This window comes from Theropithecus gelada, chromosome 11 (assembly GCF_003255815.1).
Source record: "Theropithecus gelada isolate Dixy chromosome 11, Tgel_1.0, whole genome shotgun sequence".
NCBI classification, from domain to species: Eukaryota; Metazoa; Chordata; class Mammalia; order Primates; family Cercopithecidae; genus Theropithecus; species Theropithecus gelada.
The window spans coordinates 102,902,117-102,927,118 of NC_037679.1; the positions used below are offsets into that span (position 1 = coordinate 102,902,117).

Here is a 25,002-nt window from a genome sequence, read left to right on the forward strand (position 1 = left end):
TGACAGCCTACTCTGCCACCCCCTTCATTCTGCAGAGGGCCAGAGAGAGGCAGTGCCAGCACTGGGCCCACGCCCTGGGCCCGCAGGGGCAGTGCCCTTCCACCAACCCCAGGAAGGCTGAGAGGGAGCCCGGAGAGTGGGCAGCCAGAGCCCCGGGCCAAAGACAGCCCAAGATTCCACATGCCCGGGATGCAGGGGAGGCTGCCACTGCTGTCTAGACTGGGTTTCCCTTGCTGCTGCCCGTCTGGGCACCCAGGCCCTCTAGGACACATGCTAGATCTCTTTCCTGCCCATCACCCCCATCACACACACTGCCCAGGCAGCAAGGAACCAGGTTTTTACAATCTCTATATTTGTACTTGGAACGGCCATATGCCCTCCTGGTTCATTTGAAAACACATGCCCCATCTTCACCCCCAGCCTCCTGCACCCCCGTTTTCTTGTCAGATAGTCCCAATCTCAAACAGACCCTCTGGGAAGTAGAGCAGAGAAGCCCCCTGAGTGACTCCTCATGGGAGCTGCTCCCTGACATGAGGGAGGCTCAGGTGTCCGCTGAGCCCTGGGGCTGGGCTCAGAGTGGTGTCCCCAGGCAGGGCACAGGGGAAGCCTGGCTGGGGGGAAGGAGGAAGACCAGAGGGTCAGACGGCCTCTATGCTGGCTCCTTCCTCCTCTGCCCACCCCCAGAGCTCCCAGACACCCCCAACCATCACATACACGCCGTCCCCTCCTCCTTCCTACACTGCCCACTGAGGCCCAAACAGCCCAGAGGTGGCCCCTGGGCTCTGGTGCTTGGGAAATGGGAGCAGGATTTGCTCCTCCTGGGCCCATACAAGCTTCTGTCAAACCCCAAAGACACCAGATCGGCAACTTAAGCGGCCTCTCTCCTTCCCCCTCCCCACGGGCCTGGCTTTCCTGGTCTCCCTCTTTTGGCAGTGCTGAGACTTTCTTTCTGCCGGTGGGGAGGTGGGGGTGGGAAGAGCTGGGCTCTTCTTGGCAGCTCGGAAGCTGCTGTCGGGTTTCCCTACCAGCTGGACTTCCCCCGCCTCAGCTCCACGTGCTCGGCTCCCTCCCCGCCCCCACCTGAGGCGGTTATCTAAGCTGCAGGGGTGTCATCTGAGTCACAAAGAGGCACTGCCCAAGTAGCCCTGACAGCCAGGTGCCAACACCCCCCAGAAATGTGGACAGCTTGGGGGTGGGGGAGAGACAGAGCCGCCAACTGGAACCCAGCCCTGGACCTGCGGGGAGGTGCAGGAATATGAACTTCCGACTCCTGGTCAGGCTGCTCCCCTCTCCAGCACTGTTCAAATGGGCCTGGGGGATTGGGAGTGACTGTGCCGCTCTACTCAGGGGGTCCATGCCCCCTGCCTGGGTCAAGAAGCCAGGCAGGCCTGGCCCCGCTGTGTACCCCCCACCCAAGCTCAGTGCACGGCCCCCACTAAGGCTCCCTGACCCATTTGCAGGTGGATGGCTGGGTGTACAGCCGCGGGACACCCCAGCAGGTTCTCGCAGGCCTGATTCTCCTGTCTTGCCCTTGGGCTAGCAGGGAAGGGCTGCGATACTCCTCTCTCTTGCCCACTCCCAGCCTCACCCTCACCAGGGAGGCCTCATGCACAGCCGAGTGGACCCATGCTCATCTGGGGGAGGGTTCCTCCACACCCTTGTCCAAGGACAGCCACCTGCAGGCAAGCCATGGGGAGGCCCAGGCCCTGGGTCTGTGCCCATGCCTCTGACATCCAGGCCCTCCACCCTGCCACCCTCCACCCCAAGCCTTCCTGTGATCTGGCCCTGTCCCCAGCACCCAGCTGCCATCCCACCCGCTTCCCATGACCCCCGAGTTTCTTGGGGCTGTCTGTGCAGAGCCGGGCACAACGACAACACAAGGCTCTTGGCTGCTTCTCCCGTGCTGCAGGGACCGTTTCTATGCCACCCGGGACTGTCATCTGGCGCCAGCGCTGCCCTCCTCCCCACTTCCCAGCAGAATCCACAGTTCTTGTCCCCAGTGCTGTGGGCTCAGAGTTCCCGGTGTCGTGCACCTTTGGGATGCTCAGGTGCCTGAGCCCAAGCTGCTGCTTGGCCCCAGCAATTGCCCCCAGGTGGGAAGCAACTGCAGCTATTCCTGCAGGGCAGAGATGGCCGGTCCCCACTTCCCATGCCCGGACCACCACCCCACCCCCCCCGCCCCGTCCCCACCAACCCTCCATTCCTTCCTACCAGTCAATCGGCACTCACCGTCTTTACTCTGACCGCAAACGCCTTCAATCAGGTGGCTCTCAACCCTCCAGTAAGACCCTCCTGGGATTCCTAGAGAAATCCAGACACCACCGGCAGGCAGAGCGCAGTGGGCACTGATGCCAGAGTCTCCACTCAGCGGGAGCAGGGGCTGGCACGCTGCACACAGCACCGGGAGGTGGAATGCTTGCAGCAGGCAGGGGACTGCTGGGTCAGTCACAAACTGAGAAGGAAAGAGAGGGATGGAGGGAGAGAGAGAGGAGAGAGGGAAGAAAGGGGCGAGGGAGGAGAGCGCGCGTGTGCGCGAGCGACGAGCCAGAGCAGAGCGGGGAGTGACAGCTGGGGTGCATCTGTGATGACAGCGGCAGCAGCACACACAGGCACACACCAGAGGCGCCTCGGCCGCGAGGGCAGCGCTCGCCCTGGCCACGCTCACGTTTCAGTGGAAAAAGGCGCCTGTGGATGAATCGCTGCCGACCCCAGGGAGGAGGAAAGCTGTTTTACCACCACCTCCATCTTCCATCCTGCGCCTCCAGGCTCTCCCTCACCCCCCCGGCTGCACCTGTCTTCTGTGCCTCTCCGCTCTCTTCCCTTCCATCTGGGGAAAGAGGGACAGGCGCAGACACTGAGCAAGCGGCTGACTTTTGTTCCCATTGAGGCCCCCCCTGGGAAGCTGGTCTTTCTCCTGTTTTAGAGACATGTGAGGCAGAGTCTCCCATCCTGCCTGAGAGAAGGAAAAACTGAACCCTTCTCTCAGTCATACAAAAGAAGGGTGCACAGGGATGTCCATGTGACAGATGGCCCTACAGGAAAGGGCCCTGAGCCCCCACAAAGCCAGGGATCACATGGTCATGCAGAGGTCACTGAGCCTCAGGGTCTGACCACCCCAGGCCAGGACTACTTTAGGAAGCAGAATACCAGAGTTGGCAGCTGGGAGCTTGGGCACAGGGCAGCCTGCAGCAGCTGCTTGCAGACCATTCTCAGTGCCAGGGACGAGCTTGGCTTCTCAGGGCTCCTTGCTCTTATCTGTGATGGGTCAGGCATGCGAAGGGAAGAGACTGTCATTCAAGAACTTGGAGGCCTCTTTCTTAACCAATCAGGATAAAGCAAGTCAGAAAAATTGATATCCTAAGAGATGGGAAGTGGCTGATCTGAAGGCCAAGTGAGTCAGGGACCAAGCTAGAAGGAAGCCAGGGCCCCCCCAGCCTGGAGTACGAACCCTAAATCCCCCTTCCTTTGCGTCCACTGCCTGTAGACAGATGAAGCAGTGTGCTAGCAATATGTCACTGTGTCCTCTGTCCCTCTTCCATTTTGCCTGCTTTCCTGGGAGGATTCATAACCAGGACTGGAGTGGGGGTAGAGGAACCCCCTGGACTCAGGATGCCCCTAGAAGGATGCTCCTGCACACTCCTTTCTGTCTGTTCTGCTGGGCCCCCGGGCAGCACAAGCCTTGAGCTGCAGTGTCTTTTCCCTCTGGGGAATCCCCTGCCTCTCACCTCTCATGCTGGTGCCTCCCACACTTCCCACTTTCAAGCTAAAGAGGCTCCCACCTCCCCATAAACACGCTTCCTGCTTCTCCATCTCCATGAAAGCGTGGCCTTCCCCGAAAGCGTGGCCTTCCCCGAAAGTGTGGCCTTCCCTGGGCCTGCAATGCTCTCCCGCCCATAGGGGACTTCCCGCTTCCTTAAAATCTCAACCAGAATGTCACCTGCAAGGCGACGTTTCCCCGGAATGCCACAGGACTGGCCCTGCTCCTCCTCCGATCTCTGGCATTCTCTCTGGGCCACCCTCACATTGTGCAGAGGCTTTCTGTGGTCTGCTTCATTTCCTTTCCTACACAGAGCTGTTCAAGCAGAGGGACCGGCCTCACCTGTTCCGTGTCCTTCAGGCCCCAGCGCCTTTGTGTCAACTGAGTGAGGAATGGAGGACATGAAAGAGCCCAAGACTGGGCATCAGGGCACCCAGACTCCAGACTCTGTTGCTCAGTGACTAGCTAGCTAGTGAGTTCACTCAGCAGCCCTGGGCCTTGCTGGCTGGGATTCCTGCCCTGCAGAATGAGGAGATGGGTTGAGATCTCTGGTCTCCCTTCTGGCACTGGCCTTCTGCAACCTAAGTCTTCGCTGTGCACCTGCCGGGTCCCCAGCATGTGTTACAAAAGATGATCCGTCTCATGCCCCACAGTCCCCATCCCATGCAACACGCAGTCTCCCGGTTAGGTTCTCAAGACAGAGGAGGAGGAAAGAGAAGTAGATACAATGGCTGGGAGGGCAAAGCTGGAGCCTCTGACTCCTGGGACCACAGCACTCAACAGTGTGCAAACTCATATGTTCATGTGCATGCTATGTGTGTGCATGTGTGTGTACGTGTGTGCATGTGTATGGTGTGCATGTGTATATGCATGCGTGTGCAGGTGTGTGTGCATGCATGTGTATGTGTGCAGGTGTGTGTGCATGCATGTGTCTGTGTGTGCATGTATGTGTGTGTGCATGCATGTGTGTCTGTGTGTGCATGTATGTGTGCATGCATGTGTGTCTGTGTGTGCATGTATGTGTGTGTGCATGTGCAGCTGTTTGGTTCTGCCATCTGTGATGACACAGCAGCACCAAGGTGACAGTCTACGTGCAGAGCCAAGATGTACATCTTGATAAGCCGCTTGCCGGCCTGGCCTTATTGAGGCTCTTTGTTATGTTGGCCAGCGGAGCTGAGCTGAGATCTTAAGGAAAGCTGCTATGGAGGAAGGCACGAGATCAATGTGGAGAGGCAGGCCAGAGAGGGAAGGCAGGGGACAGCCTGGAGAGGGAGGACAGGAGGGAGGGAAGGGATTCAGGCCAGCTGGGGCAGGAAGGGGTCTGAGATTTGTCTTCCTCTTTCAGGTCATGACAGACCCCCTGGGGACCAACGTCAGGGTCTAAACCAGGGGCCCAGCATGCACAGGCATGAGGGAAGTTTTCCTGATAACTCCCAGGAAAGCAACCGGAAAAGCCGAGGCCTTGCATTCCCTCAGGCCCTTGGCCTGAATTTCTCTTCACGGAAAGGTGTGAGCTTGTCTGCAAACATAGTATCATAAGGTGTTGTCTCCTACACACAGCTGGCTAGCAGGAGATGATGGGAGGAAGGGCAGTCCTCCCCGCAAGTAGCCACTCAGCTGAACGAGCAGAGCAGGGATCCTGGGGGAGAAGACTCGGTTCCCTGGGTGTCTGGAATGGAAAAGCACAACTTGGGTTGTGGGACAGGAGTTGACAGAAGGATTCAGTATGATGCAAGCCAAGGGGTGCAAGCAGTTGGGCACCGCAGAACACTGTTGACTCACTGGTAAATGTATTTCCGTGCCTCACCGCCTTTACTCCCAATACCACGTCTTGTCTTCAACATCTTACAGTTCTTGCCATAAGGAAGTTCTTCTTCGTGTCTCACTTAAACCCCCATTCCTTAGTGGATTGCCTCCGAGGTCTTCAAGGGACCCAGAGCACAGCTAAACCTCCAGGATCTCAAGTTCAGGGACAGTGAGCAGGCACAGCAAAATGGAGAGGAAGGAGGTCAGCAAGGCCCTGAAGCTTGGAGGGAAGGGACAGTGAGACCTGCTAGAATTCTGCCTCCCTGTCAACTGGCTGGCTCAAATTGAGTTTGCTCACATAGCTCAAGAGAAATGTACGGAGCCACACTGTGATAGGAATGGGTTCTACGTGCTGGGGATCAAAACTCAATCCCCCGCCTGGTGTTAGCCCCAGACAGACAATAAATGAGAAATCAAATAGATGAACAAATCATGTCACTTAGAAAATTAAAAAAGTAACGAGATAGAGAGTGAAAGGTGGCGGGGGAGGGGGGAACCTGCTTTATCTCGGGAGGCCAGGGACAGCCACTCTAGGAGATGATGCTGGGCTGAGACCGGATCATGGGAAGGAGCCAGCCATGTAAAATTCTAGGGGAAGAGCATTCCAGGAGGAGAAAACAGCTGGTACAAATGCCCTGGGGTGAGAATGAGCTTAATATGTTTGACAGATGAAGTGCTTCTGGTTGAAATAAGAGAAATCAGCAGAGCCAGTTCACGTGGCCATCTTACAAGTTTAGATTTTAAGATCAATGGGGGCCAGGTGCGATGACTCATGCCTGTAATTTCTGAAGTGTTCAGCACTTTGGGAGACTGAGGCGGGTAGATCACTTGAGGTCAGGAGTTTGAGACCAGCCTGGCTAACGTGGTGAAACCCCATCTGTACCACAGATACAAAAATTAGCCATGCATGGTGTCACACGCACCTGTAATCCTAGCTACCCGGGAGGCTGAGGCAGGAGACTCCGTTGAACCCGGGAGGCAGACGGTGCAGTGAGCTGAGATCATGCCACTGCACTCCAGCCTGGGCAACAAGAGGGAAACTCCATCTCAAAAAAAAAAAAACAACAAAGAGCAATGGGACGACATTAGAGGGTTTTAAGCCAGGGAGTGGTGTGATTTGATCTTCAGAAAGATCACTCTCGCGGCTATGTGGAGAACGGGTCAGAGAGAGGTGGGGTGGAAAGCGGTGGACAGCTGGGGGTGCTTGCATTAATCCAAGTGAGGGCAATGTTGGCTTGGCCAAGGGTGGTAACCGTGGAGATGGAGGGAAGCGGACAGATTTATAAAATGTTGGCACTAAGGTGTGCAGACCTTAGATGGGAGGAGGGAAAATGATAGCAATCAGATAGAAAATGTGTTGTGAAATGGAGATGTCTCAAGGAGGGTCAGGTTTGGGGAAGAACATGGCAAGTTCAAAGTGAGAGGTGAAGCCAGCTACACTTCTTGGGTCGAGTGGGGACTTTGAGAACTTTTTTATCTTACAAGAGGATTGTAAAACGCACTCATTAGCACTCTGTGACCCAAGGGCAGATGACATGCCCATAGGCGGTTGCAATACCCTAAATTTTGCAAAGGACACCCGGGGCAAGACACACAGCTTGCCTTGGAGGAGCTTGGAATGGAACCAAGTGGGGGAAAATCTGCTCTGTGCCCTGCTCCCCCCATTTCTGCCCAAGGAGCCTCAAAACCTACACCCCCACCCTCTCCATACTCTCCATGTTAGAACCATAGAATTTCTTCCAGCTCAGAAATCTCATGATGCTATGCGACTTGACACTGAGCCCTCCAATGGAAAGGCAGAGTCTCGTTCTAGGAATAATGTGAGACCTCTTTGACCACGGAGGCCAAGGGCAAGATGCAGGAAGCTCTCCTCGATCCCGAAGAGTTGGTCGTTCTGAACACTAGCGTGATTCACTCTGATGATCCTCTTTCATTCAGCCTTTGCTGAAAGAAATCTGTCTAAAATGAATATCTAGGGTGGTCTTATAAGGGAAAAGAAGGAGAAGAGACTGAGGGGTCCCCACAACCTTAGAGGGGCACATGAGCGGGAGGAGGAGCATGACCGTGCTAGGCCCCGAGCACACCTCACCTGCTGCTGTGCACTGTGTCTGCAGCTCTCATCTTTGTCATGAGCCAACAAATGGGTCTACCCATCCCCTTCCAGCCCACTCCTTTCAGCCACCTGGACCTCAAAGCAACAAAGACACCCCCACAGAACTCAAATGTTCCCATATCATAGGACCTGTTCAAGAAGGCCAGTCAGCCAGAGTCCCGCCCCAGGATTGCCATGAGACTCCAGGGGAGGGGAGGGGCCTCTCAGAGCCTTGGTTTCTTCATCTGCAAACTCAGATTAGCTCTAGAATAACACTATCCAAAACAGTGGCCAACAACCATACGTGGCTGTTTAAATTTAAGTTAATTAAAATTAAAATGTTTTAAAATTCAGGTCCTCAGGCATGCTAGCCACACTCCGAGTTCTCGGTAGCCACGTGTGGCTATTGGCTACTGTTTAGGACAGCACAGATGTAGGCCATCTTCATCATCTTAGAAGGTTCCGTGGGTAAGGCTTAGGACAGGGGTTCCATAAATATGGTGCCTGTACTAGCAGCATCAGCCACCCCTGGGAACACTTCAGAAATTCTCAGGCCCACCCTGGCCCCCCTGAAGGAGAAACTCTGGGGGTGGGGTTCTAACAAACCTTCCAGGCGACTGTGATGCACGCTGAAACTTAAAAACCAAGGCTCTAGTCTAGAGTGACAGCCTCACACATTATCTCACTTGAGCCTCAACAATCTTACACTCCTTCTGCCCTTCTAGGGGAAGTAGAACTGTGACTCATCTTGCAGCTGAGAAGACAAAATTCAAAGATCACAACCCTGGAAAATGCAGGGCTGGACCTCTGGCCTGTCACCCTTCCCTGCTCTCATTTCTCCCATCAAATTTCTCTAAGATCATTCCAGATTGAAAAAACAAAAACACAATTCTGTATCTCTGTGCCATACTGGAACTCCCGCCAACTGGCACTTGAGAAGTGGGAATGATTGTGATGGACACAGCGTAATGGTTAAGAAGCCACATCTGCTCACGTTTCACAGATGAGGAGACCGGAACCTGAGTAGACAGCGGCTTGCCTGTGCCCGCCGCTCCTTCCCGACTGCCAGGACTCAGTCCAGGTCGAGAGGAGGCAGGTTCAGGGATAGGCAGGCCCAGGCTGCAGTCCTGCTTCTGTTCCTAACAAGCTGGTGACTTGGGCAAGCCATGTGACTCTGAAAAGCCACCATTTCTTCAGCTTGGAAAGTCAGAATAATAATAGGACTGGCCTGCTGTGGGATTCAATACACTCATGCATGTGAGGTGCCGGACACGTTCTGAGCGCCCAGCGCAGTTTTGATATTATTATACCAGACACTAGGAAGCTGGCCTAGTTTTGAAATTCTTCTTCTTTTCAATATAACCTGCCTCTTCTTTCTATTCATTGGCCCCAAGTTTTCCTGGAGCTCTTTGTCCCAGATTTCTCTTGATATGTGAGCACCCGTTTGGGTTCTCCAAGCCTATTTGGGAACCAGAAAGGCAGGGGTGGCCCTTGTAAGCAGTCATCAAAAGAGAACTCTTTGCCAGCTGGTGGTGCCTGTAGTTTCCTGGAACCTGCCTGCAGCCCCGGGCAAATCCGATCCTGGCTTTGAGCTGGAAAAGAGCCTTCTTATAAAGCGGGGAAGAGCCTGAGCAGGCAGAGGGTGTGAAAGACATGGTTACACCAGGTTTAGATCCGAGGAGCCCATGAGTTGCTAGGGCAATGGCCCTGAACTCCAGTCTCCGGGCGCCACTCTTGGTCATGTGATTTGGTCAAACGGGTGGGGCTCTCTGGCCTCTATACTCCCATCTATGGGAAAGGGGAGACTGAGCATCCCATCCACCGGCCTTGAGTTCCCAGAGATCTAGGATGAACCTGCCCTCATTGTTCTCTGGAACCGGAGCCTCATCGCTGCTGGGCTGCCGTCTCTCTTCTTCCCCCACCCCTCCCACTCCCCAGGAGCCTCAGTTGCACTCTGCCCTCTGACTTAGTCCTCCCATGCGCTGCTGTCTCTCTCCTCAATTCCGGCGGAAGCACCTCCTCTCTTTAACTCGACTCTATTTTTTTCTCTCCCTGTCTCTTCCCTGGCCTTGCCCTCTCTCTTCCTGCCCTGTAGCCGTGGGCGTCCAAATGAAGCTGGAATTCCTCCAGCGCAAATTCTGGGCGGCAACACGGCAGGTAGGTGTCAATGTGACAGGTAGGTGTGATGTCAGGCCAGGTCGGGTGGGGAACTCACCGCGCTTCCCTGGGTGTAGACCCCCTCGCATCCCCTTGGATGCTCCACTGCCTTGAGACTCTCAGGATGCCCTCCCGGCCCCCTCCTGCTTCTCAGCCCCTCCCTCCCCAGCCTGCAGGCCGGGCCTCAGCGCTGGTCCCCAGCCCCTCCCAGCCCAGTGCTGAGGGGCACGACCCAGAGTCACCCCCCTCGCCATCCCAAAATCACTGGCTCACCTCCCCACTGCAGAGGCAGAGCCATCTCACTCCACTGTCCAAGGTCCAGGGTCCAGGCCCTGATGGCTGGCAAGAGATGCCAGAGACGACAGCGGCTTCTGGCTGAGAACTCCCAGCTCTGCCTGGCCCGGTCCTGTCCATTCTACTGGCTCCTTTCCCATCTGCTTCCCCAGAGCCCTCAGGTCCCTCTGGGCTTCTGAGCTGCCCCCATCACCTCCCTCAAGCTCCCTCAGCCCCAATGTCCTGCAACGCCGACCCTTCGGCCCCCATCACTCATTGCTGTGGCCTGGCTTTGGGCAAGTGCAGGGAGCCCGAGAATGAATGGGGAGGGATGGAGGGCAGGGGGCTGTGGTCACCCTCCGCCTCACCGGACAGCCAGTGCAGAGTCCACAAAGCCCCCTCCCCACACCAGCATTGAGGCCCGGGGGCTGCAGGGCCTGCACCTCTAGAAGGGCTACCTGGGCCACTCCACCAGCCAGGGCCTGCAACATGCTGCACCCACAGGCCACATACCACACACACCACATGCATGTACCCTCCGCATACAGACACACACAGAGCTAACACACACCACACACATGTACCCTCCGCATACAGACACACACATGCACCCACCACACACATGTACCCTCCGCATGCAGACATACACAGAACTAACACACACCACACACATGTACCCTCCACATACAGACACACACATGCACCCACCACACGCATGTACCCTCCGCATGCAGACATACACAGAACTAACACACACCACACGCATGTACCCTCCGCATGCAGACATACACAGAGCTAACACACACCACACACATGTACCCTCCGCATGCAGACATACACAGAACTAACACACACCACACGCATGTACCCTCCGCATACAGACACACACATGCACACACCACATGCTTGTACCCTCCGCATGCAGACACACACATGCACACACCACACGCATGTACCCTCCACATACAGACACACATACACACACCACACGCATGTACCCTCTGTATACACACACATACAGACACCACACGTATGTACCCTCCACATACAGACACACACATGCACACACCTCACACACATGCTCTCTGCGTACGGCACACACATCCCACACCCCACACACATGCCCTCTGCATACCCCATGCACATATGCGCACACACTGCAAACGTACCCCACACACAGCGCTCCCACTTCCACGCGCCATTTCTACCGCACACATGCACGCGGTCTCCACATTCATTCTCTCCTCTTCCTTCCAGTGCAGCACTGTGGACGGGCCGTGCACACAGAGCTGTGAGGACAGTGTAAGTTCTGCCCGCGTGAGGAAACTGGAGGAGGGAGCCATGGCCCTCTACCCGGTCCTCCTTGTGGGCCAGCTTCCCTCTCCCAAATCCCCTCCTTCCCTGCAGGGAAGGCTCCCACGCTGCCTTCCAGAGCTGGGGGACAAGGCCGGAGGACCGGGGTGGGCGAGGGTCCTGGCGTAACCTCCCTTCTGGGTTTCCCCCCAGGATCTGGACTGCTTCGTCATAGACAACAATGGGTTCATTCTGATCTCCAAGAGGTCCCATGAGGTGAGTCACTGGGGATGTAGAATGAGGGGGAGAGGGCAGCAGGAGGACTGGAGAGATCGGGCAGCCACTCCAGCCAGAGAGCCCCACGGCCCCGGGAGGGAACCCTGCTCAGGGCCAATTCAGCTGAAAGGTCTGAAGAACACGGTGTTCCTAAAGCCAAAGTCAACAGAGCAAGATGGCAGAATTTGGATCACTTTTCAACTCACAGAGTCAGAGAAAATATTACTACTTCATTTTACCTGTCACTAGCCTGGCCTCGTCCCATCCCTGGTAGGAGCCACTCAGTAACCCCATCTCAGGGCCCGGGCTGGCCACACTGACCCAGCCTCATGCGGGGCCTCCCCCCAGCGATCCAAGCACACCCACTCATCAGATCACCCCCAACCCCCTCCTGCCTTTCTACCATCGTGGGGCCCGGAAGACACGTCTGCCCCACTTCATGTTCTTGTCCTGTTTGGACCTTATGGAAAATTATACTCTCGCCCACCACGCCCAGCCTTCATTGTGCCAGGGAAGAAATGGGGGATGGATGTGAGGCTTTCTCACCTGAAGGCCTGGCTTGCACATCCTAACCTTCCCCTGCCCCCGCTGGGTGGGGCATCTCTTTGAACTGAACATGTACTCAGACAGAAAAAAGAGAAAGTACAATAATATTTTTATACTTGCTGGGCTCCAAAAGGGGCCTCAAAATGGATTATTCCTTTAGCCAGGAATCAAACTGAGAAAGAAGCCCATTCCAACCTGAAGTAAATCCAGATCTATTCACCAGACGTATTTCCTTGAAGCGAGGCAGAGCATCCGAACGGCCTCCTGCCTGAGCCTCGGGGAAAGGGGCGTAGTATTTGGTTCTGTGTGAGCTTCACTACTAATTAGAAATATGATGTGGGCAAGCGACTTCCGCTCGCCGTGTCTCGCTGGGAGCTGGACTACAGTGTCCAAGCCAGCCCCAGCTGAAGGCTCGCACCGCCTGATATGCAGAGGCTGATGCAGAGGTCGTGGTCAAGGCCACCTCCATGCATCTCAGGGCTGTGGTCTGGCCTGACCGGGATGCGGCTTCCGATCCAAAGAAGTCATCGGAACAGGGCAGGAACCGGAGCAGGGGTGTCGGAAGGAGACTTGGGAAAGAGGACAAGTGAGGACAAAGGGGCACCAGTGGGTCATGAAATCTAACTCCTTGGGGTAGTGTTTAAATGACCCACTTAATGAGCAGCAGTTCTCAGCCACAAGAGCAGAGAAGCCAAAGACGGTTTCATTCAACTTCCTCTTGGTGGGAGTGGGGGCAGGGCTTTGCAGGACTCAGCTAATCGTTCATCGTGGTCACCTGGGCGCCTGCCTCTGGTTTCCCCCTTCTCCCTTTCATGCCCCCTTTTGGCCATTTCACTCCTCCCCAGACAGAGCCCGGGCCTTTGTATTTTTCCACTGTTCTGGGAGAAAACCGGTGATGACAGGAGTTAAAACCAGTGGTTGGTGTGAGGCTCTGGGATTACCTGATGCCCCCTCGTTCGTGCTCTGACCCCTCTTGCCCTGGGTAACGGAGCCTGACCACGTCCCCAGGCCTCCCGTGGTGTTGGCTTTCAAGGGCCAGAGCATGGGCTAAGGCGTCCCAGCGAGAGCTTGGATTCTGGACACTGGGATGGGAGGTGGCAGGACAGAGGGACAGGATGGCCAAGCCTGAGAGCGAGCTCTAGAGCAGGGGTAGGCGAGCATTTCCTAAAGGGGAGGATGCACATTTTGGTTTTGAACTTCATGAGACTCAGCCCTGCTACTGCAGCAAGAAAGCAGCCATGGGCGATCTGTTAGCAAATGCACGTGGCACTGCTCCAGTAAAACCTTTGAATACTGAAATGTGAATTTCAGATACATTTCATGTGTCATGAGATGCTATCAATCTTTTGACTTTTTTTCCCCAACCACTTGAACATGGAAAAGCCAGTCTTAGATCAAGGTCCCACATGAATCAACAGTGAGCCAGGCTTGGCCTGAGGGCTGTGGTTGCCAGTCCCTGCTCCAGAGGCAGCCGGACAACCGTGCAGGGAGCCAGCCCTGGAGGGGAACCACCCCAGTCTTGAGAGAAGCTGGCAAGCGTGTGGCATCTCGAGATAGGAACCCCTCGAGGGACCCTCTCATAACCCACTGGGCCACTTTGGTCCTATTCTGTCCAGACCACATTTGCTCACATGTCTTCATGGATTGTGAAATCACTGAGAACAAGTTTGGATTAGATGTGGTAGCCGTCAGTTACTCAGAGATTTATATTTTATAATGTATTTGTTTACTTAACTCATTCACCCCCATTTTCTCAATGATTCTATTACCTTTTTACCCTGTGTGTAGTTTTATATGCCATCCCAAATCCTCCATGAAATGAAACAGGACAGAAATGAACTGACCTTCTAGAGGCTCCTGCCAGGGCCTCCACTCCCACCGTGCTTGGCTCACCCTTACTTCCCCAACGGTGAGGCCTCAAAAGTGAGAAAGGCCCCCCACATCATCTGCTGGGACCTTGTTAGTCTCACTTTACACAGGATGGGAAAATGAGGTCCTGCAAGGTTAGAGCATTAACCCAAAAACTCACAGCCACAGAAAAGCCAGAATTCAAACCCAGAAAGCCAACTGAAGAGCAGCAAAGAAGAGGGGGAAGAAGATTCTAGAAAAGACCTCTTGGAAGGGGAACTGAGCTGGGAGGACACTGGTCTTGATGGGACCTGAGCATCTGCAGGGCACGGTTCATGACCCCAGCTAGACTGGCTTCCTCTGGTGGGTGTGGAGGCTGCAAGTCCGGGCCCCCTGGGTGACACTCCTGGCCCTGAGCCCCACCCAGGTCACTCTGTCACCGCTTAAGGCGGAGTTCATTCACTTGCTGTGCTCAGCTGAGTCTCATGGAGTTAGGACCAATGCCTGTAGGACCTGAAAGGCAAGGCCCAGGAATCCCAACCCTGTGTTAAGCTCTGGGCTAGTGTCAAGCCCTGGGAGTCAAGACACTGTGACAGGGCTCGCTTCCTCTTTCCTCACTCTGGACAGCTGTGACCATGCAGCCTGAACTGTGTCGGGTTATGGGAGGGCCGCAGGCCAGAGACCCCGCCTGGCGTGGTGCCTGGCACACAGCAGACACTCGATAACTGTGTGGAGAACTGAACTGGCCTGAGAGTGAGGGCTGGAGGTAGCAGGCGCTGGACTGGGAGGTGAGAGGAAGACAGGGCGGTAGAGAGTCTGGGGCTAATGCCACTTGTTCAGCTGTCCAACCCTCTGTCCATCCATCTGTTTTTGCTGTTTTTGAAAAAACGTATTCATTTAACAACTCTGTAGCAGTTATCTATTGCTGCATAACAAATTATGGCAAAAGCAGTGGCTTACAACCAGAAGACTTAAAATCTGGCGGTTTCTGTGGGTAAGGGATCTGGGTGCGGCTGGCTCAGGGTCTTGCACAAGGCTACAGCATCAAGGTCCCCAGGGCTGCTGTCATTTCCAGGCTTGACCTGAGAAGGATCTGCATCCGGTCCCACGTTGGCAGCGTTCAGTTCCTCCAGGGCTGTGAGGTGGAAGCGTCCTCTCCCACAGCAGGCGGCTTCCTTCATCAAACTGAGCAAGCCAAGGTGGAAGTCAGTCTTGAAACCTGATTTCAGAAGGGACACCCCTCACTTTTACCGTAGTCTGCTTGCTAGAAACAAGGTACTATGTCCGACCTACGCTCAAGGGGAGGGGCTTACACAAGGGCAGGAAGCCCAGGAGGCTGCGATCATTGTGAACCACTTTAGGGTCTGCCCACCACCAACTCCCACCAACCGACCCAAACCTGCCCCTCTTCCCCAAACACACAGGCGCCATCGAGCGCCACAGAGTCTGGCTCCCCTAACTCATCCGCTCCTCACTGCTCCTCCCTGCTTATCTCCAGGTCTCCAGTGTGGCTGAAGTATGGAAGCCCCAGCATCTGAGAGCTTGTCAGAGATGCAGATTTGCCAGGGCCCCACCCAGACCTAGGGACTCAGGCACTTTGGGACTGGGGTCCAGCAGTCTGCTCAAAGGGGCCCTCCAGGTGACTGGGTGCATGGTGGGTTGAGAACCCTCCCCAGGCCTCATGGCTGCTGTGGAGCTGGATGCACTTGAGCTGGCTACTGTCACTTTCCTGACTGGGCAAATGTGTCAAAAGCTTCCAGCGACTCCTTGTCCCTGCTGGGGTTCACCCAGGGGCCTGGAGAGAGAAGCCTGTTGAGCTACAGATGCAAAGGTTCTTCCCAGACAAAGTCCTTCCACACCCTCCTCCCCATAGTCAGTGAGTGGGGAAACCACAAGGGTCCCATCTGCAGCCAGCCTGAGGGAGTGGCTGCTTGGCTGTCTCCTGTCCAGTGGTGTTCCAGGCCTGCTGATTTGGCCTCTCTTCCAGGCCAGGGCTCATTCTTATAATAAAGAGTTATGAATGACAAGATTGAACCCTTGATGTGGGGCCTAGAAAGAGAAGCAGACAGTTGGGGACAATGACAGCAGCTTTGTGGAGCTTTGTAATATTCATAGTGGATCTGTCACCCTGAATCTGGGGACTCCGATGCCTGTCATTTGCTTCCTGACAGCACCCACCCATGGGAGCTTCAAAGTGGATCTCCAAGGGGCAGCACCTGCAGCCTAGAGAATCCGAGGCTCCATCCCAGCACCTTTCCCTGGGAGATTCCCTGGATCTCTCAGAGCACAGCACCCTGCTCCCTCCATGCCCTAGCCCAGTGAGCCTGGACCGGGCAGGCCCTCAGAGCAGGGCATCCCTTTCTGTTATCAGGGGCGTCAGGCATGCCTGTCTGGGCCTTGGGTCCTGTTTCCCTGAATCCCTCTCACCTTCCCTGCCCCCTGCAGCCCGCCCAGCCCAGGCTCCTCATCTTCAAGTCACTATCCCAGCCTGGCACGTGTTCCCATCCTTTCCACTCTGGGTAGCCTGCCTTGGCCATCTTCCGGGACACCACATGCCCTGGCAGCGGTGCTCCCTCTGCCTTCCTGGCTTCCCAAATGGCCCTTGTCCACTGGGCCCTCCAGGAATAAAATTCATCCTGTCGTGGTCAGAGGCAGGCTCTTCAGGTGGCTTTCCAGGGAGTGCAGTGCTGCCCCATCCCCACCCCGCTCCTTCACATCCCTCCCAGGCACCCTTGAGTGTCCAAAACACTCCTTAAGAGACTGCAGCCTGGGGGACGGGGGGGTAGGAGAGGCTGCACAAGCCAGGAGCAGACAAAAGGAAACTGATTCCCACACGAGCCAGACACAGGGACTTGAGTGTTCACACCCCTTAGGAGGATGAGCTCCCATCTTTAGAGAAGAAACGGAGGCTGTCCCCAGGTAAGGAGGCCATGGGACATTTACTCCATCTGTCACCAGAGTCAAGAGCACCCCTTCTTTCTGGGCACAGCCTCCCACAGCCCTGCAAATTAGTCCAGGCCTGGGAGGGACTGCCCAACCTCTCATCACTTGCTCGCCTGCCTCTGCCCCCATCTGCTTCCCCTGCAGGCTTCTGGGTGGTGCTCACAGGACCCGCCTCCCCCCAGCCTCCCTCCAGACTTGAAGGCCGGGCAGGGGTGTCCTCGACCCTTCTGACCCAGCCCCAGAGTTCAGGCAGCCCATGGGCCACTGCTTATTTGTGAATCATCCCCCTGAAACGGGGGCTGGGGCGGAGTCAGGCCCAGGCATCGTGCTGTGCTTTGGGTGCCACTCCACGGACGGTCCGGGGCTCCCAAATCGACAAGGCATCCCACGTCGACCTTTGGGCCTTGGCTTTGCAGGTTCAGGGACTCTATCTGAGTCGGGGATTTGCCCTGACACACTTCAAAAGAAACCAGGAATTGTGTTCTGCTGCCAGCAGAGAAGTGGCTTAAACAACTAAAGGTTTATTCTCTCATAAAAGAATAGATGAAGGCAGCCTGGGCCCGGCCTGTCCCCATCCGCACGATCCCAGCATTGCTGGAGGGGGTCCTGCCTTCGAGACCACTTCCCAGGGCGCAAGGGCAAGAATAGGCAGCAGGCAGGAGGCCTTGGGACCGCTTCCCGGAAGTCCCGCCCAGCGGCTCTACTCACATTCCATTGGCCAGTCCTTGCCGCAAGGGCTACTGGGAAATGTAGTCTTTTCGCTGAGCACATGGCTGCCATAATTAAAGTCAGGGTGCCTAACTAAAGAAAACAGGGAGAATGGATATTTTCTGCCAGAGTGACAAATCCTAGAAAAATCAAGCTATTTATTTATGGAGGGGGATACATTTTTCTAGTGTCCAGGATACACATCCTTGCTCTCAGGGACCTCTCTTCTCAGAATCCAGGGTCTAAACACCAGGGTTGTTAGTGAATAAGCCTAGAATTAGGAAGGAGAATGGGACAGGCTTGTAGGAATTAAGACCAGCCTCGTCAGAAGCCTTGTCTCCACCCCGCTGCGCTTTCCCAGGGAGCAGAGGAGTCGGGTCATTCATTCCCTCACACATTCCTTCAGCAAATATGCATGGAATAATAACTGTAAACAGGACATGGTGTGGTGCTGTGGGACAGAGGTGGATTTCTGTCCTCTAGAATCCTGCTGTCAGGTGAGGGAGTGACGGAGGAAACACACACACACACACACACACACACACACACACACACATAGAGTAACTAGAATAGCGAAAAGCAAGCCCCAGCTGAGAGAGTTTAGCTGGAGGCACCAGGGAGAGCTCTAGGGCTGCACCTTGAACAGGCGGGACTTCAATGCCTTTCACATTCCCATGTGCTGTTCTGTCCCTGGAATGCCCTTGACCCTCCCTGCTGTCTCCCTGCCATGTCCACTGCCTTCTTCCATGCAGCCTACCAGGGCTTTGGGTTCCCACTCCATTCCGCCACTGTAGGAGGTGCCGGTTATCAGCCAGCCCTGTCTGAGAGTTTGTGTGTTCCCTGTCTGTCCATGCAAACTAGTCTGAAGTTCTTGATTTGTGTCCATTTCATTCATTTTTGCATCAGACTCACCTGGTGAGTGCCTTGTGAATAAAAGGTGTTATGAAATAGTTTTTGGTGGTCAGGCTATTCCAGGTGAAGAGCGAGCAGAATGTAGACAGGCAAGTCTGAGTACCTTTGTCTGCCTCTGTTTTCCTCCTGCTTACTTTTGTAATTGACCCGTCCATTTTTAGATTACAATTTGCCATGCATTTTTAGTGGGTTGCATCCTTACGTTTTAATTTTATAAGTCAGCTATTTCCACTTATACAGGAAATACTGTAGGATGTAAAGACTATGTTTTGTTATTTAATTCCAATTTGGAAAGTAATACTTCCTGACTTCATCCCAGATTCCTGGCGTGGGTGCATCTGGGGACCCGTGGCCCCATACTGGCTGATTATAAGTCATAGCATTATGAACCATGGGCATGGTACTGGGGTTATTGTCCTGAAGCTGCACCATCACCTCTTATTTGAGAGAGAACTTCTCTGATTTTTCATTAGGTGTTCAGGAGTTGTGCGTTCTGACTAGCCCTTGTCTGGAATAAATCTCTGTTCCCTTCAGAAGGCTTGCTGGAGTCTACTTGGCTGCCCAGGGCAGGCCCCAGGTGGGCACCCAGACAATGCCTACCTTTCCTTGAGATTGGCCAGGCCCATGTGCCTCAGCTCCTGTGCCAGCCTTGCATTTCTTTTTATTGGTAGTTATCACACATGTCATCATTTTGGGCCCTGGCAGCTAGAAAGATCTCCATGAAGAAGCTGACATGACCCTCAGCTTGGTTTCCACCTCCCTTCCCTGCCAAAATTCCACGCTGACTGAGTATGTCCAGGTACCAAGACACTGTGGGGAATTCAAAGATGAGTAAGACATGGTCCTGTTCTCACACAGTTTTCTACCAAATATCTTATCCGGCACAGTGAGACTGGGACTGCATGGGCGTGCAGGTCACAGGCTGCCAGTGTGCAGAGGAAGGCCTTGTTCTGGCTGGAAAAGTTAGAATCGAAAGACTTCCCAGCGAGGGTGAGGAAAAAAGTTCCTTGGCACGAGGACAGAAAAAGGGTAATCAAGGCAGGGAGAACAGCCAAGCCAGACCCCAGACCTCTTCTCCTAACAATGGCTGCCATTTTTCAAGTATTTACTGGGAGCCACACGCCGGACACACGCTATCCCCAATCTTTAAAGACAGCCTACATTCAAGTTGAAATCCAACACCAAAGCCCAAGCTCTGCCACCCTGCCCTGCTGAGAAACGGCAGACTCAATAGGCCAAGGCAGGTACAGAGGCCATGAGAGGTGGCAGGATGGGGGGCCTGAGGCCATTCTCAGCCAGCTAGGGGGCCGCTGCCTGGCACAGGGCACAGAAGCCACAAAGCGCTGGCTGATGGACAACGAAAGGGGAGCCAGGGCAGGAGGGAGGGTCCTGTTTGTTTTTTGGAAATGAAGACGAGAGTGACCCATTCATGCTGCATTTGAGGAAGATGACTCTGGCAGTGCCACAGGGACTAGGGGAGAGGTCAGTGAGGAGGGCAGGTGGGCAGTGGAGACAGGGCAAGGGATCCGGTTAGGTCATTGTCGTGGAGGGGACAAATGACCTATCCACAGGGCACACTGATTGTGGGAGGTGATGGAGGGACATCAAAAGCGACACCAGCCCTCTCACACTGGGAGGATGAGGATACCAGTGTGCACGAGACAGGCGCTGCTTTTGACCTTCACCTGCAGAAACGTGTAGACGTGTTTTATATTTGACCCCCCACACACACACACAGCACGTACAACAAATCCAGTTTCATAAAACATTCTTTAACCTTGCTGCAAGTGATTCACGCAGAATTGTTCCAAGGAATTCTGTACCATTGAAAAATCATATTGCAACCTCTAGGCTGGTCTCATAGTCTGCTGGCCTGGAAAGCACCAGGCTGGACGGTAAGGCGGGGGCCAGGCCCGGAGAGGGGCGTGGGTGGAAGGTTTCAGCTGGATTTTGCTGAGAGGCATTTAGAGGGAAAGCCCGACAGGCACCAGAAGCCTCGACCTGAGCTAAGTAAGTAATGCTGGACTCAGAAGGCTCCACCCTGCTCCATCTCTCTCCCTCCCTTTCTCTCTGCTCTCCCTCCCTCACAGACGGGAAGATTTCTGGGGGAGGTGGATGGTGCTGTCATGACCCAGCTGCTCAGCATGGGGGTGTTCAGCCAGTAAGTGGGGCACCTCCTCCCCCGTCCAAATAGACATAGCAAACCAAGAGCTGACGCTAAGTGGCCCAAGCGGATCTTGGGATCCTGACCTCCAAAACCCACAGTGGGTGCCCCTAAAGAGCTCCAAAAGCAACCTTTATGGAGCCAGGGCGTCAACATGATGTGGGGAGGGCTAAGGTCATGTGGGCATCCCTGGGAGGGACCCCACAGGTCAGACCCTAGAGGGAAAAAGGGAAAACCGTCCAACTCAGAGGGCAAGCCATTTACTCTTCACTGTCTTTAAACCATTCCAAGTGCAGACATGCAATTTTCAGCATGAACTGTCTTCTGATCTGCTGTCCTAGCTCAGGCTCCTTTGGGAATTGCGGTAAATGGGTGCTCTGCTAGTAAAGCCTCCTGAGGCAGGGGCAGGGTGTGGGGGTGGCTTCGGACTCATCACAGCCTGCGTCTGATTTTCAGAGTGACCATGTACGACTATCAGGCCATGTGCAAACCCTCAAGTCACCACCACAGCGCAGCCCAGCCCCTGGTCAGCGTGAGTGTCACCCAGCCCTTCCCTCTGCCAGCCAGCCAGTCCTCTGCCCTCTCCTGGAATGAGGTCACTGGTCCTTGTTCTCACCCACGTTGGGTGTCTGGCCCCAGGGCCCTACCTTGACCATCTCCACCTTCTGCTCAGAGCCACTGCTCTCAGTCCCGCTCTCAGGCAGGCCTGTGGGTCTGGCTTTGGGGCTTCAAAGGGACTGCTCTGGTAGCTGTGACATAATAGGGCCTCTGGCGGAGACAGAGAAAGCAACCTGCCTCAGCCTCAGCCCCTGACACTGCCACTTGATCACCAGGGATCCTCAGCAGTACAGCACCAGGATGAGGCCTTGACTCATCTCCTGGAGGGGCACGTCCAACCCCACCTGAGACGTCTGACCTGCAATAGGCATTTCCCAGCTAGCTCAGCTCTGCAGGGCAGGTGGGGGGTAGGGGGATAGTGGGTGCTGGGCTGCGGGCCTGAGCTCTGCCGCCCCCGCTCCCAGTGGCAGGGCAGCCCACTGTCTGGTCTCTCTGAGGGTGGTGCTGGGGCGTGGGGGGACCCTCAGCCTTGGACCTAGGTGTGAGTGGTGTGTACTCTCTCCTTCCCAGCCAATGTCTGCCTTCTTGACGGCGACCAGGTGGCTGCTGCAGGAGCTGGTGCTGTGAGTGGGGGTGGACATGGGGCTGGTGGAGGGCTGCATGCAAGGGTGGCTTTAGGAGGGTGTGCTTGAGCAGGGGGCTGCAAGGTCTCCAGGACAACCCACTTGCGACCAGAACCCGGGGAAGGAGGGCACCATCCCTGGGCATGGACACCACCTCCTCCCTGCATGCTGCCCCTGGGAGGGACCTCACCGCTCACCCCAGAGCCCTCAAGCAGGGAAGAGGGTGTCCTAGAGGAGAGGGGATGGGCCGGGGGCTGTCAGGGATACTCCAGCCCCTTGTAATCTCAGAGGTCTCCGAGATTCAGTCCTGTGTCCGACAGGTTCCTGCTGGAGTGGAGCGTCTGGGGCTCCTGGTACGACAGAGGGGCCGAGGGTGAGTGCCTAGAGCTGCAGGGTCATGTGCTGAAGAGCAGTGGCATTTTGGTCCACTCACGTGAGACCATTCCCCGTGGGGTGGGTGACAGTGGGGATAGGAGCATCGTTGTTCACCTCTCACCCTGCGTGGCCTTCTCTCATCACCTCCCTCACTCCTGGCTCTGTGTGTGACATCATCTTGGGACACCGCCACTCCATGTGCCATCATCACCACCCCATGACATCCTGCCCTCCTGTGCCACCATGTTCTTCCTGTGCCGTGTCCACCCTGTGCTGGGCTCATGTCCCGGCCAGCCAAAAGTGTCTTCCATCACTGTAAGTAGCTCTGCTGACAATCCCTGCTAGTGGTGGGTTGGGGACGCAGCAGGAGCTACACAGAACCCGCCCTCCATGACCCGTCCCAGGAGTGACCCCAGGCAGGGCTGAGCTTTCCCGGTGTAAAGTACTGTTCCTGGGGGTTGGGGGACTGGGGAGTCTAGCCCAGATCGCATCTCACACGAGGACAGTCAGGCCCCAGGGAAAATGAGAAACTCCAGCCTCCCGTTGGGTGAGAACATGTAAGATTCCAAGAGGAAGGATGGTGCGGCTGGGTGGCCATGAGGCAGTATGAGTGAGCAACCGCCAGCCCACCCCTTGGAGAAGCAAACAGCGGCACCCCAGCCCGGGCATCACCAGCCCTCAGCAGGACTCCTGGTTCCAGATGCCCCAGGAAGCTCTCAGGATGATTCCCCTCTGGGACCCTGTGTCTGAGGACAGAGTCCCCCAGAGGCAGCGACCATGAGAGGCCCCAACACAAAGCCCGGTGGCTCTGGCCACACGCGCAGGGCGGCAATGAGACTGGCCTTTTCAAAGCACTCACTGCCCGGGCGCCTGGGCACTCCATGACCACAGGAGGCCATCTGCCTCAGTGTTCATAGAACCTTTGCCATGGGGTTCCAAAACCTCCCACCACCTGGGCTGTCCCCAGCTTATCCCATCTCTTCAGCTCTGCTGTGGTCCACCTCCGGCTTGCTCTTTGTTCTCTCCTGCTGGCCTTGGCTTGGGGCTTCCCCTGTCCCTGGGCTCAGGGCGGTTAGGGCTGTGTCTCCAGACTCCTGGACTCACACCCATGATCGATTGGGTGGGGCTGCTCTGGGGCGTTTGCAGTCCATAGGTGTCAGTGACAGGAACCAGGAACGCTGTGTCACTTAGAAGCAGGTCCCCACCCCCGTGCGCAGAAACACAGGGCTTCACCGTGGGGTGGGGACACTGTCCCCTCTGTCTCTGTCAGCAGCTGTATCTTGAGGATGATCCCCCTCAATCTGCCTACTCAGAATTTCTCTTCTCTGGGGCACCTGTCCCCTGGAGCTCCTCCCCCCAGCCTGCCAGGTGTCAGTGTCCTCAGTGAAGGAGCACTGGACTTGGAGTCCCAGGCCGGGGTGTAGGTGCTGCAGCCCCCTCCACTGCGTGACCTTGGGGATGCCACTCAACCCTGCCGCTGTCAGGCCTCTGTGCCCAGCCCTGGGGACAAAACTCACAGCCCAGCCGCTGTGGGCTTGCTCCTCTCAGTGAGGGTTTTCCGTGTGCCAGCCGGTGTCCGCTCTGGGTTTCGAGCTCTGGCTGGAAGTTTCTGGGTCTAGAAGTTGAGGAGACCCATGCTGCCCTGTAGGACCCCACATGAGCCTGGAAAGGTAGCGCACACTTGTGGCCCCCACCTCTAGGTCTATCCTTGGGGGCCACAGCCGGGCCCTGAGAACAGAAGGGCCACGCAGAGAGCCTTGGGAGGAACAGGAGCACTGGGCACAGTCCCCACCTGTGCGGTGGGGCCCTGCTCTGCCATGTGCCCACCTCAGGAGACTCCAGGAGCGAACAGACTTGGGTCCCCCAGAGCGGGGCTGAGGCACTCGCCTCTGCCTTCGGTTGAGTCCACTGTCCTTGTCCCAGGGAGCTAGGGCAAATCGCACTGCCCCCAAGGAGCCCCGCGCCAGGCGGCTGTGCCTTCTGGGCTTTGGCAGCCCCAGGCCTGGAGCCCACCTGCCCGGCTGTCCCCACCCCAGGCGCTCAGGTGGGCCTGGCTATGCGGGAGAGGAGGGCAGGATTGCCCAGGAACAGCGCTAGGTCTGTCCACAGTGAGGGGAGGGGTGGTGGGCCTAAGTACCCCCAAGCCACCCCTTGGTGCCCCTACTGCTTCTGCTCCCTGCTCAGACCCTCCCCCGGATCTGAGTGCTGGAAGGAGCCCTGGAGATGGTGCACCGCCCCCAGCTCACAGCCAGGGCCAGGCTCCCAGAGAGCAAGCGCTTTCCCTCCACCGAGACACAGGGCCCCGCGGCGCTCCCCGTGTGAGGCCGCTCTCCGTGCCTTCCCCTCCCTTCACCCCCACCGGCTCCTCCACACGTGTCCCGAGAACCGCCTGAGGAGGGGCCACCTGCAGATGGACCGGGGGGAACTCTGGCCCTGGGAAGGCTGAGGCGAGGTCACCCCAGGCCATGCCCTCCGAGGCCCCTTCGGCGGCCTGATGTCCCTTCTCTGCCCGCAGCCCACAAACAAAAGAAGCAGGACCAGCTGCAGCCGTGCGACACCGAGTACCCGGTGTTCGTGTACCAGCCGGCCATCCGGGAGGCCAACGGGATCATCGAGTGCGGGCCCTGCCAGAAGTGAGGCCGCAGGGCGGCGCCGCCCGTCCCGCCACGCC

The 25,002-nt window shown here is 56.1% G+C and overlaps 1 protein-coding gene across 1 annotated transcript in view; it reads left to right on the top strand.

Moving 5' to 3' along the window:
* CACNA2D4 (calcium voltage-gated channel auxiliary subunit alpha2delta 4) overlaps positions 1 to 25,002 on the top strand; it is a 133,583-nt gene that overhangs the window by 103,125 nt on the left and 5,456 nt on the right. Inside the window, exons 27-35 of the mRNA XM_025401758.1 lie at positions 9,751 to 9,812; positions 11,343 to 11,387; positions 11,592 to 11,654; positions 20,702 to 20,772; positions 21,232 to 21,307; positions 21,904 to 21,956; positions 22,277 to 22,329; positions 22,626 to 22,646; positions 24,847 to 24,964. Coding sequence (XP_025257543.1) covers positions 9,751 to 9,812; positions 11,343 to 11,387; positions 11,592 to 11,654; positions 20,702 to 20,772; positions 21,232 to 21,307; positions 21,904 to 21,956; positions 22,277 to 22,329; positions 22,626 to 22,646; positions 24,847 to 24,964 — 562 coding nt within the window. The remainder of the gene's footprint in view (positions 1 to 9,750; positions 9,813 to 11,342; positions 11,388 to 11,591; positions 11,655 to 20,701; positions 20,773 to 21,231; positions 21,308 to 21,903; positions 21,957 to 22,276; positions 22,330 to 22,625; positions 22,647 to 24,846; positions 24,965 to 25,002) is intronic.